Raw genomic sequence first — 14,155 nt, forward strand, 5'->3', positions numbered from 1 at the left:
ATACGCAGATCAATCGTATTGGATTACACAATTCCGCTCACATTAGCGGGTTGGAATTGCGTAATCCACTCGCAGAAAAGAGAACGCAGCAGGTTCTATTTTACCGCGGATATCCGCAACATAGAGCCCATTGTGCTCCATGGTCATGGATATACCTGCAGCCCATACGCAACTACGTTGTATACAGGCTGCGGGTACCCGCATCATCGCTAAGCGACGGTGCGGGAAATACAAACAACAACAAAAAAAAAGTGTACTGCGCATGACCGCCCGTGTAAGTACGCAGTTATGCGCAGTACATTACGCGGCCGTACGCAGGGTCACAGCCGGGCTCACAGATGGGATCCACTGCGGGCCTCCACAAGCGGATTCCGCCTGCACCCGCGTGAGCCCGGCGTTATTCAGACCGCTACCTGTAATACGCAATTTACAAGAAGCCCCGGGAACGCTCGCCTTCATGCAGTTCCAGGAGCAGCTTGTTGAGCGTCTTCTGTGTGAGACCGCCGCACCTCAGCGAGATTACGGAGACTCACAGAGCGCCACTTTTTACACCCCATACCCACTACTGAGGTCAAAAAATGACTCCCAAAAAGCATGAGAGGAGGGGGGATACCCGGTTTTATTGCCCCATGTGCCCATCCCAACCAGCCTCCATAATTACCCGTCTTTGGAAAAACTACACAGTTCACATTATTACTTTTATCTAAGATTTGGGGAACGCCGAAAAGGGCGTGGGGGGGGGGGGGGATTTTAGGGAGTCAATTTTTATTCCGTACAAATGAGCAATGGGGCCTGGAATTTATTCAGTTATGCCCTGCAATCCAACTGGTGTTCCCTCCATTACAGGCCTTGCCATGTTTCCTGTAAGTAGATTAGGGCCACAATGGGTATGTTTTTGAACACGGGACAAACGGGGGTATCCATTTGGGGGTGAACGTCTTCATTCCTATGTAAACTGTACAAAAAAAAAAGTTTTTAAATTGACAAAATTGCCAAAAAAATGAAAATTGTAATTTTTTTCTTCTGCTTTGCTAAAATTTATTCAAATACTGTGTGGTCAAAATACGCAGTACACCCCTAGATGAATTCGTTAAGGGGTCTAGTTTTTAAAATGGGGATATTTGTGGGGGTCTTTATAGTTTTGGACGCTCAATGACTCTATAAGTGGGCAATGGGGCCTGGAATTTATTCCGTTGTACCCTAAAATCCAACGGGTGCTCCTTCCATTATAGGCCTAGCCATGCGTCCTTTAAGTAGATTAGGGCCACAAGGGGTATGGTTCTGAACACGGGACAAACAGGGGTATCCATTTTGGGGTGAAAGTCTTCATTCCTATGTGTGCTGTACAAAAAAAACAGTTTTTAAATTGATACAACTGCCAAAAAAATGAAAATTGTATTTTTTTTCCTACTGCTTTGCTTAGATTTATTCAAAAATTGTAGGGTAAAAATACACAGTACACCCCTAGATTAATTCGTTAGGGGGTCTAGTTTTCAAAATGGTATCATTTGTGGGGGTTCTCTGTCGTTTTGGCCGCTCAAGGGCTCTACAAGTGTGCAATGGGGTCTAAATCACCTTCATGCTAAATTTCTGTTCTGAAAGCCACCAACTACTCCTTTCATTTTGCGCCCCGTTGTGCATCCAGACAAAAGATTAGGGCCACAATGGGTATGTCTCTGAACACGGGACAAACAGGGGTATCCACTTTGGGGTGCAAGTCTTCATTCATGTGTGTGCTGTACCAAAAAAGCAGTTTTTAAAACGACAGAATTGCCAAAAAAACGAAAATCACAATTTTTTCCTTTTGCTTTGCTTCAATTCATTCAAAAACTGTGGGCTCAAAATGGGCAGTACACCCCTAGATAAATTCATTAAGGGGTCTAGTTTTTAAAATGGGGTCACTTGTGGGGGTTCTCTTTGATTTTGGCCGCTCAAGAGCTCTACAAAAGTGCTATGGGCCTAAAACTCCTTCAAGGAAAATCTGTTTTTAAAGCCACCGACTACTCCTTTCGTTTTGGGCCCCATTGTGCATCCAGACATAAGATTAGGGCCACAATGGGTATGTCTCTGAACACGGGAGAAACAGGGGTATCCATTTTGGGATGAAAGGCTTCATTCATGCGTGTGCTGTACAAAAAAAGCTGTTTTTAAAATGACAGAATTGACAAAAAAATGAAAATCACAATTTTTTTCCTTTTGCTTGGCTTGAATTCATTCAAAAACTGTGGGGTCAAAATGGTCAGTACACCCCTAGATAAATTCGTTAAGGGGTCTAGTTTTCAAAATGGGGTCACTTGTGGGGGTTCTCTTTGGTTTTGGCCACTCAAGAGCTCTACAAAAGTGCTATGGGGCCTAAAACGCCTTCAAGCAAAATTTATGTTCTGAAAGACACCGACTACTCCTTTCATTTTGGCTCCCGTTATGCATCCAGACATAAGATTAGGGCCACAATGGGTATGTTTCTGAACACGGGAGAAACGGGGGTATCCATTTTGGTGTGTAAATCCTCATTTTCATGGGCTCTATAGGAAAAAAATATGTCTTTAAAATGACATATTTGCAAAAATATGAAATTTTATTTTTTGTCCCCTAAATTGAACTAATTCCTGAAAAGAACTGGTGGGGTCAAAATACTCATGACACCCCTCAGTGAATACACTAAGGGGTGTAGTTTTTAAAATGGGGTCATTTGTGGGTGTATCTATTATTCTGACACTTATGAGCCTTTGCAAACTTGGCTTGGTGCAGGAAAACAAAGTGTTCCTCAAAATGCTGAAAAGTAATGTTAAATTTGTACGTCCTCTAAATGGTTAAAAAAAACACAAGTTTTTCAAGTGTGCATTCAGAATAAAGTAAACAGATGGAAATACATATCTTATCAAAAATTTGTACAGTATGTTTGGACATATTTGAGATATTACGGTTGAAAATGTGAAAAAATGACAATTTTTTCAAAATTTTTCCAATATTGGTACTTTTAATAAATATACACAAATTATATCGGTCTCTTTTTACAATCTAAATGAAGTACAACATTAGGCGAAAAAACAATGTCAGAATCGCTGGGATATGTAAAGCCTTTACGGAGTTATGCCACGTTGAACGACGCATGTCAGATTTCCAAAATTTGGCTCCGTCACTAAGGCGCAAACAGGCTTCGTCACCAAGGGGTTAATACATGGATATGAAAGCAGAACCAAGCTTCTATACTTGACCAGAATCTTACTACATGGTGCCAGAGCAAAGCTTACTACACAGTTACGGCACCAGAGCTAAGCTTATTACAGAGATACCAGAAAATAAATTTGCTGAAATTAGCCTCTAAGACCAACAATACATCACTACCGTTGTAGAAAAAAAAAGTATGTTTCAACTGTATACAGTTGACATACAGAAGTTTCCCTTTTTAATGCATTCCCATCTGTGGGTTTTGCTGTGGATCCATGGCTAATCACCGCAAAATCTTCAACCATTTGAACTTGTCGTGGATTTTTACATCATCGCTGAACTCAGTGGGGAAAATACGCAACAAATGTGCATCCAGTCTGCAGCATAGTTTGACATGCTGTGGATTTAAAAATCTGCGCTGCTGGTCAATTTAAGCCACTGTAAAATGCTGAGGATGTTCTATAGCCAATTCCACGATGAAAATCCACCCCGTGGATATATGTCCACGTGTAGTGAATATGTTGTGTATTTGCATGCAGAAAGTGCACCACAGCTTAGAGTACAGCAAAGGCTGAGATTTCAAGAAAGCCCATCCACATGCTGTGGGAAAATTGGCCTGCAGTATGGGATTTAAATCCACAGCATGTCATTTTGCTTGGAATTGTAGGAAAATCCACAGTGGATATTCTTCTGGACAGTGTGAATGTACCCGCGGAATGAATATAAATATATATATAATATACATACAGGCAATTTCACACGCAGGTGCTTTTACATACTTCAGAGCATTCAGTACATGAAGAGACGCCGGCCTCTACATGTATTGAGCGCATTCCTGGCACCTCCGTGCGTCTTCAGAGAAATGTACGCGAGGAGCAACGGGGTGTACATTTCTGGCATAAATTATAAATTAATCTGTCTGTCTAGGGTAGCCTTGCCTGCAAGCCTCACCCACTTTTCAGAAAAGTGGCAGCGCCAACGTCAAAATAAGAGGTTGCAAATTTTTGCACAAATGCCCGCGTGTGCAATTACAGATTAGATAGACATATAATATGCACCAGTTCACAGGGGTCCAGTATTGTCCTCAGGTGCCAGCATACTGCTGCAGGTCTGTGAGATGGAGAGGCCCAACACCTCTACTGGGGGATCGGCCTGGGGAGCTGATGCCCAGTCGAAACGCTTAGTTCACAATACTCTTCTATATGAAAGCACTGTTTATTAGCAGAGGGGTAGCCCAGATAAATGTATGCAGGTGTGGGGAGCTCGGTAGTCATTCCCTCTATCCCTTTTCAGTATTCAAGGTTTTCTAAATTTGATGTTCAGTGTCTCCATTGCTTACTGCATAGGGTAATATGTTCTGATCAATATATTGACTTCTATATTGCACTGGGTGATATACCCGTGCGTTGTACGGCGATTTTATGAATATCTGCCCTAGTATATACAAAGTGAGCCACAAAAATTAGCCGAGCACAGCATTCTTATGGAAGCGGTCTAAAAGAGAACCTGTGTTGCTTATAGCAACCTATCACAGCACAGCTTTAATTTTACCGTAACAGTGTAAGAAATGAAAGCTGAGCTGTGATTGGTTGCTTTTGGCAACAAATATAATGGGGGAAGTCGGTGAGTTTTCAACTTTTTAATTCCACCAGTATTCGTCAACTGGTGCTGCAAAATGTCACTCAAATCGGACCAGAACTATGAATTTGTATACAATGCAAACAAACAGATTTGGTGTTTTATATATAAGATAAGCCTACCATGTACTTTAATTACATTCAGATGTTTGTTTGTTTTTTAAATCATTTTTATGATTTACAATATTTGTAAGCAATTCTTCAGTAAAATTAGTTTTAAAAACAATGTAATCCCCCGCTCCACCATTATTAATTTGTGTTATTTCTTTTGACAGAATGTATCCAGTTGCTTCTGGTGGCTTTTTAATCCAGAACCTGGAAGACTTTACGTGGAACTTCAGTTTTTTTGCGCTGTGTTTAACTTTGGTCAGGTAAGCTCATTTCATTGTATACGATGTGCTATAAATCGCAGGCACAGGGGTTTCCACAGGGTGGGTGATAAATGTCTGAACACTGGAGATTCGACTGCCGGAACCTAAGAGAATTATAATAATTACTCAAGCCAAATCCTTGATGCAAGATAGCCTAATGACACATACAGCTATCTCAATGGATAGCGAAAAGAGCGGCGGTCACATCAGCGCACCTGCTCTTACTAATACAGGGGGATTTGGGATGCACCTTATTCGTTATGCGTGGGTGATCACAGATCAAACCCCCAGTGATCAGATATTTATCCATAGGGCAGTAACATATTATATAAAGCTGAAAAGCCACATCCATCCAGTTCAGCCTATTATCCTGCAATGTTGATCCAGACGAAAGCGAAAGACCCCCATGAGGTAGAAGCCAGTTTTACTCATTTTAGGGAAAAACAATTCTTCCAGACTGCAAATCTGCCAATCTGGATAATCCCTGGATCAATGTCCCTTTCTGAAGAATAGGTGATGTTTTTAGTAGAAAAACCACTATAACCCCTTCACGCACCCAAGACGTACAGTTGCCTCCTGGCTGCGTGGGGTTTGTACGGAGTGGGGTTGGAAGCTGATCCAACTCCATACAGGGCGGGTGCCGGCTGTCTTTGACAACTGACGCCTTCCCGTGATCAGCATTCATATTGATTTGAGGCTGCTAACCCTTTAAATACTGCTGTCCCTTCTAAGAGTGGCATTTAAAAGCCTCAATTGGTGTTCTGGGGTCCCTAATGGACTGATGAGATCGCATGGCGCCGTTCGGTTGCCATGGCAGCCTAGGGCCTTCTAAAGGACTCCGGGGCTGCCTTGACTGATTGCCTATTAGTGCCTGTGGCACATCTTTATAGACTGCCTCTAAGAACCTTGTCTAATATATAGTATCATTTTCTATGATCTTTATGTTCAGATGTGTAAAATTATAAAGATATTTCCAAATTCAGATGGCGAACAAAAATGGCTGAATAGAATAGAATGTAAGCCTGGGTTCACACGGGGCGGAAATTCGCTGCAGCAAACGCCGGCCACAACAGAAAAGCATACGGCAAAACCGCCCAAAAAACCTGCAGCTAGGCACCGCGGGTTTTGAAGCTGAGCTTTCCCTGAGATTTTCGCAGAGAATACGACCTGTGGGAACCCAGCCTAACAGTTTCAAAAGGCGTGAACAACTTAATATCTTTCCCCCTTATCCAAGCATGCATAGATGGTACAGGGCGCGATTGTGGGAGTAATCTAAAATAGTAGACCTGGAGGCGGAGGCAGAGTCTATGTATACAGATAAGTGAGGACAGCACATCATGGCCTCCAATATGGTTAACTTGGAAGTGAAATACTCTACAAAGAGATGATTTCATACATAAGCTAGATAGCTTCTGAATGTCGTGTGCCTTAGTACTATCGCCGATCATAAGCAGTAGTTCTATACAGTTAGACTATATGATTCTGTGTATGGTTGAAGTAACTTCTGCTTTCCCCAATCTCTGCAGGGTTTGCTAACGTTTGCCATCTTTGGATTAGATAAACATTTAATTATACTTCCATGCAAGAAAAGGTATGTGTAACATTTAAGTAAATGACGCCAATTGCAGTTCTCATGCCAGCTAGATGGCCGGGAGCGCCGATGTGTAGGGAGAGCTTAGAAGGGGATGCAGGGCTTAACCAGAACTTTAGATCAATGGGGGGTTCAGAGCTCGGACTTCCACCAATTCTAGTGAAAACCTCTTTTAGGTGAAGTCAAACTGCAGCTAACCTCCGTATCCCACTACTCCTTACCTTGTCACATTAACAGTGGTCAAGGGAGAGGGGTCCTCAAAATGTAGACCTTACAGGTTTGCCAGGTCCCCTTAAAGGGGTTGTCTCGCGCCGAAACGTTTTTCTTTTTTTTTTTCAATAGGCCCCCCTGTTCGGCGCGAGACAAACCCAAGGGATGGGTTAAAAAAAAATATATATATATTACTTACCCGAATCCCCGCTCTGCGACGACTTCTTTCTTCCTTCTCCAAGATGGCCGCCGGGATCTTCACCCACGATGCACCGTGGGCTCTGTGCGGTCCATTGCCGATTCCAGCCTACTGATTGGCTGGAATCGGCACACATGACGGGGCGGAGCTACGATGACGACGCGGGACCAGCTCTCCGGCACAAGTGGCCCCATTCACCAGGCAGAAGACCGGACTGCGCAAGCGTGTCCAAAAACGCCAGAAGACAGCGAATTTAGACGCATCCATGGCGACGGGGACGCTAGCAACGGAGCAGGTAAGTGATTAACTTCTGTATGGCTCATAATTAATGCACGATGTATATTACAAAGTGCATTAATATGGCCATACAGAAGTGTATAACCCCACTTGCTGCCGCGAGACAACCCCTTTAATGTGCAGCAGCTGATTCCATGCTGCATGGGAAGTGTAGCATTACATGGCGTCCATTCAAATGAATGGGCGACTGCGTGATCCAGGATTGCATAGAGTCCACCTGAGTTTGTATGGAAAGGGACATAAGGAAAGAAGGGTATCCTGATGAGACAACTTCTAACTAGGGGGGAAAATTGAAGTTCACCACCAGCGCTCCTGTGTGAGCAACTGCCAAAAGAATGCCCAAATCTCAGTTTACTTGGGTAGAGGCAGAACAAGAATTTTTTTTTTTTTTTTTTTTAATGTACAACTTTACTGAGGGGTATTCTGTGGTTACTCTGCTGTGCAATCCTATTTAAGCTCTACAGTAGATCCACTCTTGATGACGGGCATGCTCTTACATCATTTATGGGATATAAGCACCAATTTTGGGAGGGCCGGCCTCATCGTCTGTCATATAGCAATGCTTCGATGCATCTACAGTGAGCTCTCCATTAGAATCTCTTATTCAGCTTTCTAATATGTATTTATATATGTATATTTTAGACTTCAGTTCCTCTGGAATGGCAGAGAACCCAATGTTGTGGCGGAGGAGACCAGGCTTCCTGAGGAAATCCGAATGACCTGCCACCAGTTTGTTCATTACCATAAGGACCTGTGCATCAAGAGCATTGTCAGGGAGAGAAGGTATCTCCATAGTACACTCAAATGTGCCAAAGAGATTGTTGGGATCTAGGAAACCTTTTCGGGTGGTTTCACACACAGGGCTTTTTTTTTTTTTTTAAATGCCTCTGCAGTTTTTGTTAGCCCAAACTAGAAGTGGATACAGCAGGAAGGAGAAGTCCTTCCTGTTATATTTCCCATGTCTTTGAGTCCATTTCTGGCTTTGGTTCAAAAAGCTGTATTGAAAAATGCGGTGACCTTCTTCCAAAAAAAACCTAAATCATTTTTTTTTATTTAGTGGGGATTTGTTATACCACATGCTGCAAAGCTAAAGGACGTCTTATTTTTCTTCACTATAAAAAGTGAAGCGACCCGGAGCGCCCCAGACAACCTGCCATTCATTAATGTGAACATTCTGGACCTCATCTTCCCATGTTAGCACTGTGTTTTGCGTTCAGTGTGATTAATCGTCTTTGTACGTGTTCACATGTGTATGTGTTGCGCTTTTGCAGCCGTCTATATGTATCTGTATATAGTGCTTCAGCTGAGGCAAATGCTGATGACATAGGGTTGTAATGTTATCTGGAGCACGTTAGTAATATGGATCCGTATTACAGACGTGGTTCCATACGCTCATCTGTAGACACTTAAGCTGGTCATATACATTATAGTCTTTACTCGGCTTTAGCGATGACTAAGCCAACAACACAGTGCTTGATTTAGTGTAGCGCTTTTTGTTTTTTACATACCCTAAAGGTCCCTTTCCACAGAACGATTGATGGGTGCATAAGCCCCCGACAGCTGTCCCACGGGCTGCCGCCCAACTATTGCCCTGTGCTCACTCAGTGCTATCGTTCAAGTGATTGCAGGCGGAGCGGACCGGGACTGTTTTGGCCCATCCGCCTCCATGCGCAGTAAACTGGAGTCGCTTAAACATTGAGCGGCTCCTCTTTAACCGGCCCGACAGTCGCTTGGCAGCTCCAACAGGTGAGCGATTTTCTTGCTCGGTGCATGTAAGGCTTGCGCATTTCCAGTGCAAGATGTATATAATCTCTGTTCCATGTGTATGTAATCTGTGGGTGTGTATATTAATTTTTCCAACCTGACCATAACAAAAGCTGCCAAGTGCTGCAGTAAAATGCCAATCTGCTGAAAGATCCAACTCTTCAATATTATTTTTTGGCAAATACTCATTGTCAAAAAAATCTGTTCCCTAGGAGTTGTAGGAATCACATGGCTGCAGGATGTCCTGAACATATAGCTGAGCTGCCATTGTCCCTTGTACCACTATTAGGGCTACTGTCGTATGCAATGGCCCCAGAACATCACACCAGCAGGGGGCAGTATGCCGCTCCACAGCAAAATCAGGATTAAGATGCTTCTCTGTAGGTCTCCAGATATGCACACGGCCACCATCGGTGCCCTAGCAAATCCTGGATTTATTGCTGAGGACAACCTGGTTCCATTCTGTAGCAGTCCGGTTTAGTGGGTGTCAAATACAGTACACATAATGGGTGCAGTGAGACCAAATGTGCTTAGCCAGGCGCCTGGAAATGGTTCCTACAAACACAGGGGTGTAACGATGGCGTCCCCTGTCTCTGGCTGGCGGACAACAAAACAGTTTGAGCTCCTTGTGTTTGTTGGACTATCAGATTACTGGTGGTCTGTGGAGGGCAGCCTGAGCCCAGTTACCTTGTGTGCTCTCATCCGCTAGTCCCCACACCTCCTAACAGTCTGGTCCGAGCGGCCCAGGTGGTGGCAATTCGTCGATACGACCATCTAGCTTCTCACATTCCAATAATGCGCCACTTTCAGACTCTGGTAACAGGAGGACATCTCTTCTCTGCGTCGTAGAGGCATCTAGTGGTCAGCAAGCTCTACACAAGTGGAAGAAGAGGTCACTACACACAAGGAGCCTCAGAGCCTCTTCCAGGCCAAGGGGGGAACCTGACAAGACCATTCATCTAATCACACCAAAGCTCTAATCATTCACATATCTGCCTGAGATGTAACTGCATGCCGAGTTTTGCAGCAAAACAATAACTCCTCCTTGGTGCTGGATTTTTGTATTTTTTGACAGCGTGTCTCTATTGGGTGCTGAATTTGGGGATGTTGTATCCATTTATTTTTAAGGAATCTGTCGCAAGCAGTGGAGCGGCCAAAGTTTTACATTTAGTAGTGCCAGTACACCAGAGATGCACAGCAGTCATCTACATGTAGTTGGCATGTAAGCGAAGTCTCTAGGGCTTCCCTAATTTTGAGAAGGGATTAAAAAAAGATGTATGCCATTTTAAGATCTATAACAGCAAATAACTAGAAAAAAAAGTTACTAACTTTTCTACTACAGTAACAAATTTGCTACATCGAACAAGCGATTGCTGTGACCAGTCTTTTTTTGCTTGCAATGTTTTGATATTTCCAGTAGTCTAATTGATGTGTCTGCATAAAGGGCGCCCTCTTGTGGATGTATATGTTTACTGCACAGATTTTGCTGATGTGTTTTGATCATGAAAGGATCTGTCTTCATCTGTCTTTCCATCTGCTTTTGCTTCACCCCTTTCTGTCACATTGTAACAGTGCATGATTTCATTTGTGTTGTCCTTAGAAGCCTGTCTTGTCCTGTTAGTCCTCACCGCCAGGAGTGCACGGCTTTAAGGGATAATAAAGAAGCGTTCCGGACAATAACGTGATCCATAACACCATTTGCAGTTTTACAGAAAACAGCTTGTGCTTTGTAAAGAAAGATAATACAGTGAGGCCTCTCCAGAGAGACCACCTCTTTGAGAAGAACACCCCCTTATCCAGACCAGAATTGAGATGTGATATATATTATACTGACCATATATTTTTACAGTAACACACCCTTGAAGGCTACTTTTCAACGCAATTTTAGGTGGTCATCTCAAAGAGGTTTCACTATATATACTGTATACAGGGTGTAGTCAAAAAGCTGGATCCAGCACTATATGTCAATACTGGTGTCCGATATTGTAATAGGAAGGCATGGATGCACTACATCAGTGTTGATCAACTCCAGTCCTCAGGGCCCCCCAACAGGTCATGTTTTCAAGATTTCCATAGTGTTATACAGGTGATGTAATTATAGTCAGTGCCTCACATTACCACAGGTGGTCTTACTATAGGATATCCTGAAAATGTGACCTGTTAGGATTCCCAAGGATTGGAGGTAAGAAACGCTGTGCTAGACGATGGTATGGTGCACGGACCCCTGGGGGCCCGGAACATGGGTTTCAGTTTTGTGTTATGCATCCTATAAGAAAGTAAAGTGCAGTTGCAAAGTTGACGAGTAGCATGCGAGGAGCAGAAATCTGCTTTCCGTGTCTCTCTCCTGTGGAACCGCTGCTATGACTGAAGTAAGGAAAGCATACTCAAAGTTGTCTCCTTCTGCTACAATACAAGCATGGAGCCGTTCGTCAGTGTAGTCCAGGACTGACGTTATCATTGCAGGACTGTGTTAAATGTGAAATATAGGTTGTCCCAGCAGCTCTAACAATCTCCCAAAGCAGGTTAGGTCATCAAAGGCAGAGCCAGTCAGGAGTCTCAAACCTTCGACTCCCCATAAGTCCATTGGATAAATAGTGGAAGACCGGCAGCAGAAGTGGGATGCAATCAAATATTTAGCTTAATTCTCCCATCATATAAAAGTAATAGCGACGTTTCAGCCATATGACCTTCCTCAAGCTCACTTTACATGCATATAGATGGACAATATATAATAAACACCCCCATGCCCACATCACAAATTCTTACCCCTCCACCACAGATGTAGTCAATTATTACCTGTGTGAAGACGTCAAGGTGCACCTGTCAGATGCTCCATTCACTCCACCTACAGTATTCAGACCTCATTGTGGCAGCGTCCCCACGCTGCGCATGTGCGAGCCGGCAGGAGACCAGTCCCACGGGATTTACACCACTGTCTCGTGCATGCGCAATGCAGGGACGCATGCGCACTGGCCTTTCGGGGACGCTGTCACAATGAGGTCTAAATACGGTAGGTGGAGTGATTGGTGCATCGGCCAGGTGCGCCTTGACGTCTTCACACAGGTAATGATTGATTACAGCTGTGGTGGAGGGGTTAGGTTGCCACCTTTGTCACGAAAAAATACCGGCCATGGTAAAAAAAAAGGGGGGGGGGGGGGCGTGGCTTATCACTGCATTTTTTTCCCCTTCTTTATCTCCTGGATCCCGTCCAGCGTGTTCTCGTGAGTAGATGACGTTTAGTGTGATTCACACATCGTCTACTTGCGAGAACACGCTGCAGACGCTCACATCACATACAATCTACACATATATAATTATATACATGATACCCAGGTTACCCCAGCATGGTCCATATCACTATATACAGGAGATATACCTCCCCTGTATATAGTGATGCTGATGTAAGGTGGATATGTCCTGTATGTAATTATATGTACAGCTGGTATAACGTATAGCACCTAAACATACACGATTACATGAAGTACATGGTGCATATCTCATACTGCAGATACTGCTCCGCTCTCCTAATCGGGTCCTGACACTGTCACTGCAGCGCCGGACGGACATCCATCCTGATGCGCACACAACTCCACTACATCCATCCTAATTCCCAGACATCACACACACAGCTGTGCTACATCCATCCTGATCCCCAGACATCACACACACACAGCTGCGCTACATCCATCCTGATCCCCAGACATCACACACACACAGCTGCGCTACATCCATCCTGATCCCCAGACATCACACACACAGCTGCGCTACATCCATCCTGATCCCCAGACATCACACACAGCTCCGCTACATCCATCCTGATCCCAAGACATCACACACAGCTCCGCTACATCCATCCTAATTCCCAGACATCACACACACAGCTGTGCTACATCCATCCTGATCCCCAGACATCACACACACACAGCTGCGCTACATCCATCCTGATCCCCAGACATCACACACACACACACAGCTGCGCTACATCCATCCTGATCCCCAGACATCACACACACAGCTGCGCTACATCCATCCTGATCCCCAGACATCACACACAGCTACACTACATCCATCCTGATCCCAAGACATCACACACAGCTCCGCTACATCCATCCTGATCATCACACATAGCTCCGATCCATCCATTTTGACCCCCACACCCATCACACACACACAGCACCGCTCCATCCATTTTGACCCCCACACACAGCTCCACTACATTCATCCTGACCCCATACACATTACACACAGCTCCGCTACATCCAGCCTGACCACCACACACAGCTCCATTACATCTATTTTGACCCCCATACACATCACACACAGCTCTACTCCATCCATCCTGACCCCCCCCCCCCCCACACAGCTCTACTCCATCCATCCTGACCCCCCCCCCCACACAGCTCTACTCCATCCATCCTGACCCCCCCCCCCCCCACACAGCTCTACTCCATCCATCCTGACCCCCCCCCCCACAGCTCTACTCCATCCATCCTGACCCCCCCCACAGCTCTACTCCATCCATCCTGACCCCCCCCACACACACAGCTCTACTCCATCCATCCTGACCCCCCCCCCCACACACAGCTCTACTCCATCCATCCTGACCCCCCCCCCCACACACACAGCTCTACTCCATCCATCCTGACCCCCCCCCACACACAGCTCTACTCCATCCATCCTGACCCCCCCCCACACACAGATCTACTCCATCCATCCTGACCCCCCCCACACACAGCTCTACTCCATCCATCCTGACCCCCCCCCCCACACAGCTCTACTCCATCCATCCTGACCCCCCACACACACAGCTCTACTCCATCCATCCTGACCCCCCCACACACAGCTCTACTCCATCCATCCTGACCCCCCCACACACAGCTCTACTCCATCCATCCTGATCCCCCCACACACAGCTCTA

At 44.9% G+C, this 14,155-nt stretch overlaps 1 protein-coding gene across 2 annotated transcripts in view; it reads left to right on the forward strand.

Moving 5' to 3' along the window:
- The window catches only part of GPR155 (G protein-coupled receptor 155), a 70,434-nt gene that overhangs the window by 48,325 nt on the left and 7,954 nt on the right, over positions 1 to 14,155 (forward strand). For both annotated transcript variants that reach the window (XM_066575819.1, XM_066575820.1), the window contains exons 13-15: positions 5,081 to 5,176; positions 6,703 to 6,767; positions 8,116 to 8,256. In XM_066575819.1, the coding sequence (XP_066431916.1) occupies positions 5,081 to 5,176; positions 6,703 to 6,767; positions 8,116 to 8,256 (302 nt within the window). The remainder of the gene's footprint in view (positions 1 to 5,080; positions 5,177 to 6,702; positions 6,768 to 8,115; positions 8,257 to 14,155) is intronic.

This window comes from Eleutherodactylus coqui, chromosome 8 (assembly GCF_035609145.1).
Source record: "Eleutherodactylus coqui strain aEleCoq1 chromosome 8, aEleCoq1.hap1, whole genome shotgun sequence".
NCBI lineage: Eukaryota > Metazoa > Chordata > Amphibia > Anura > Eleutherodactylidae > Eleutherodactylus > Eleutherodactylus coqui.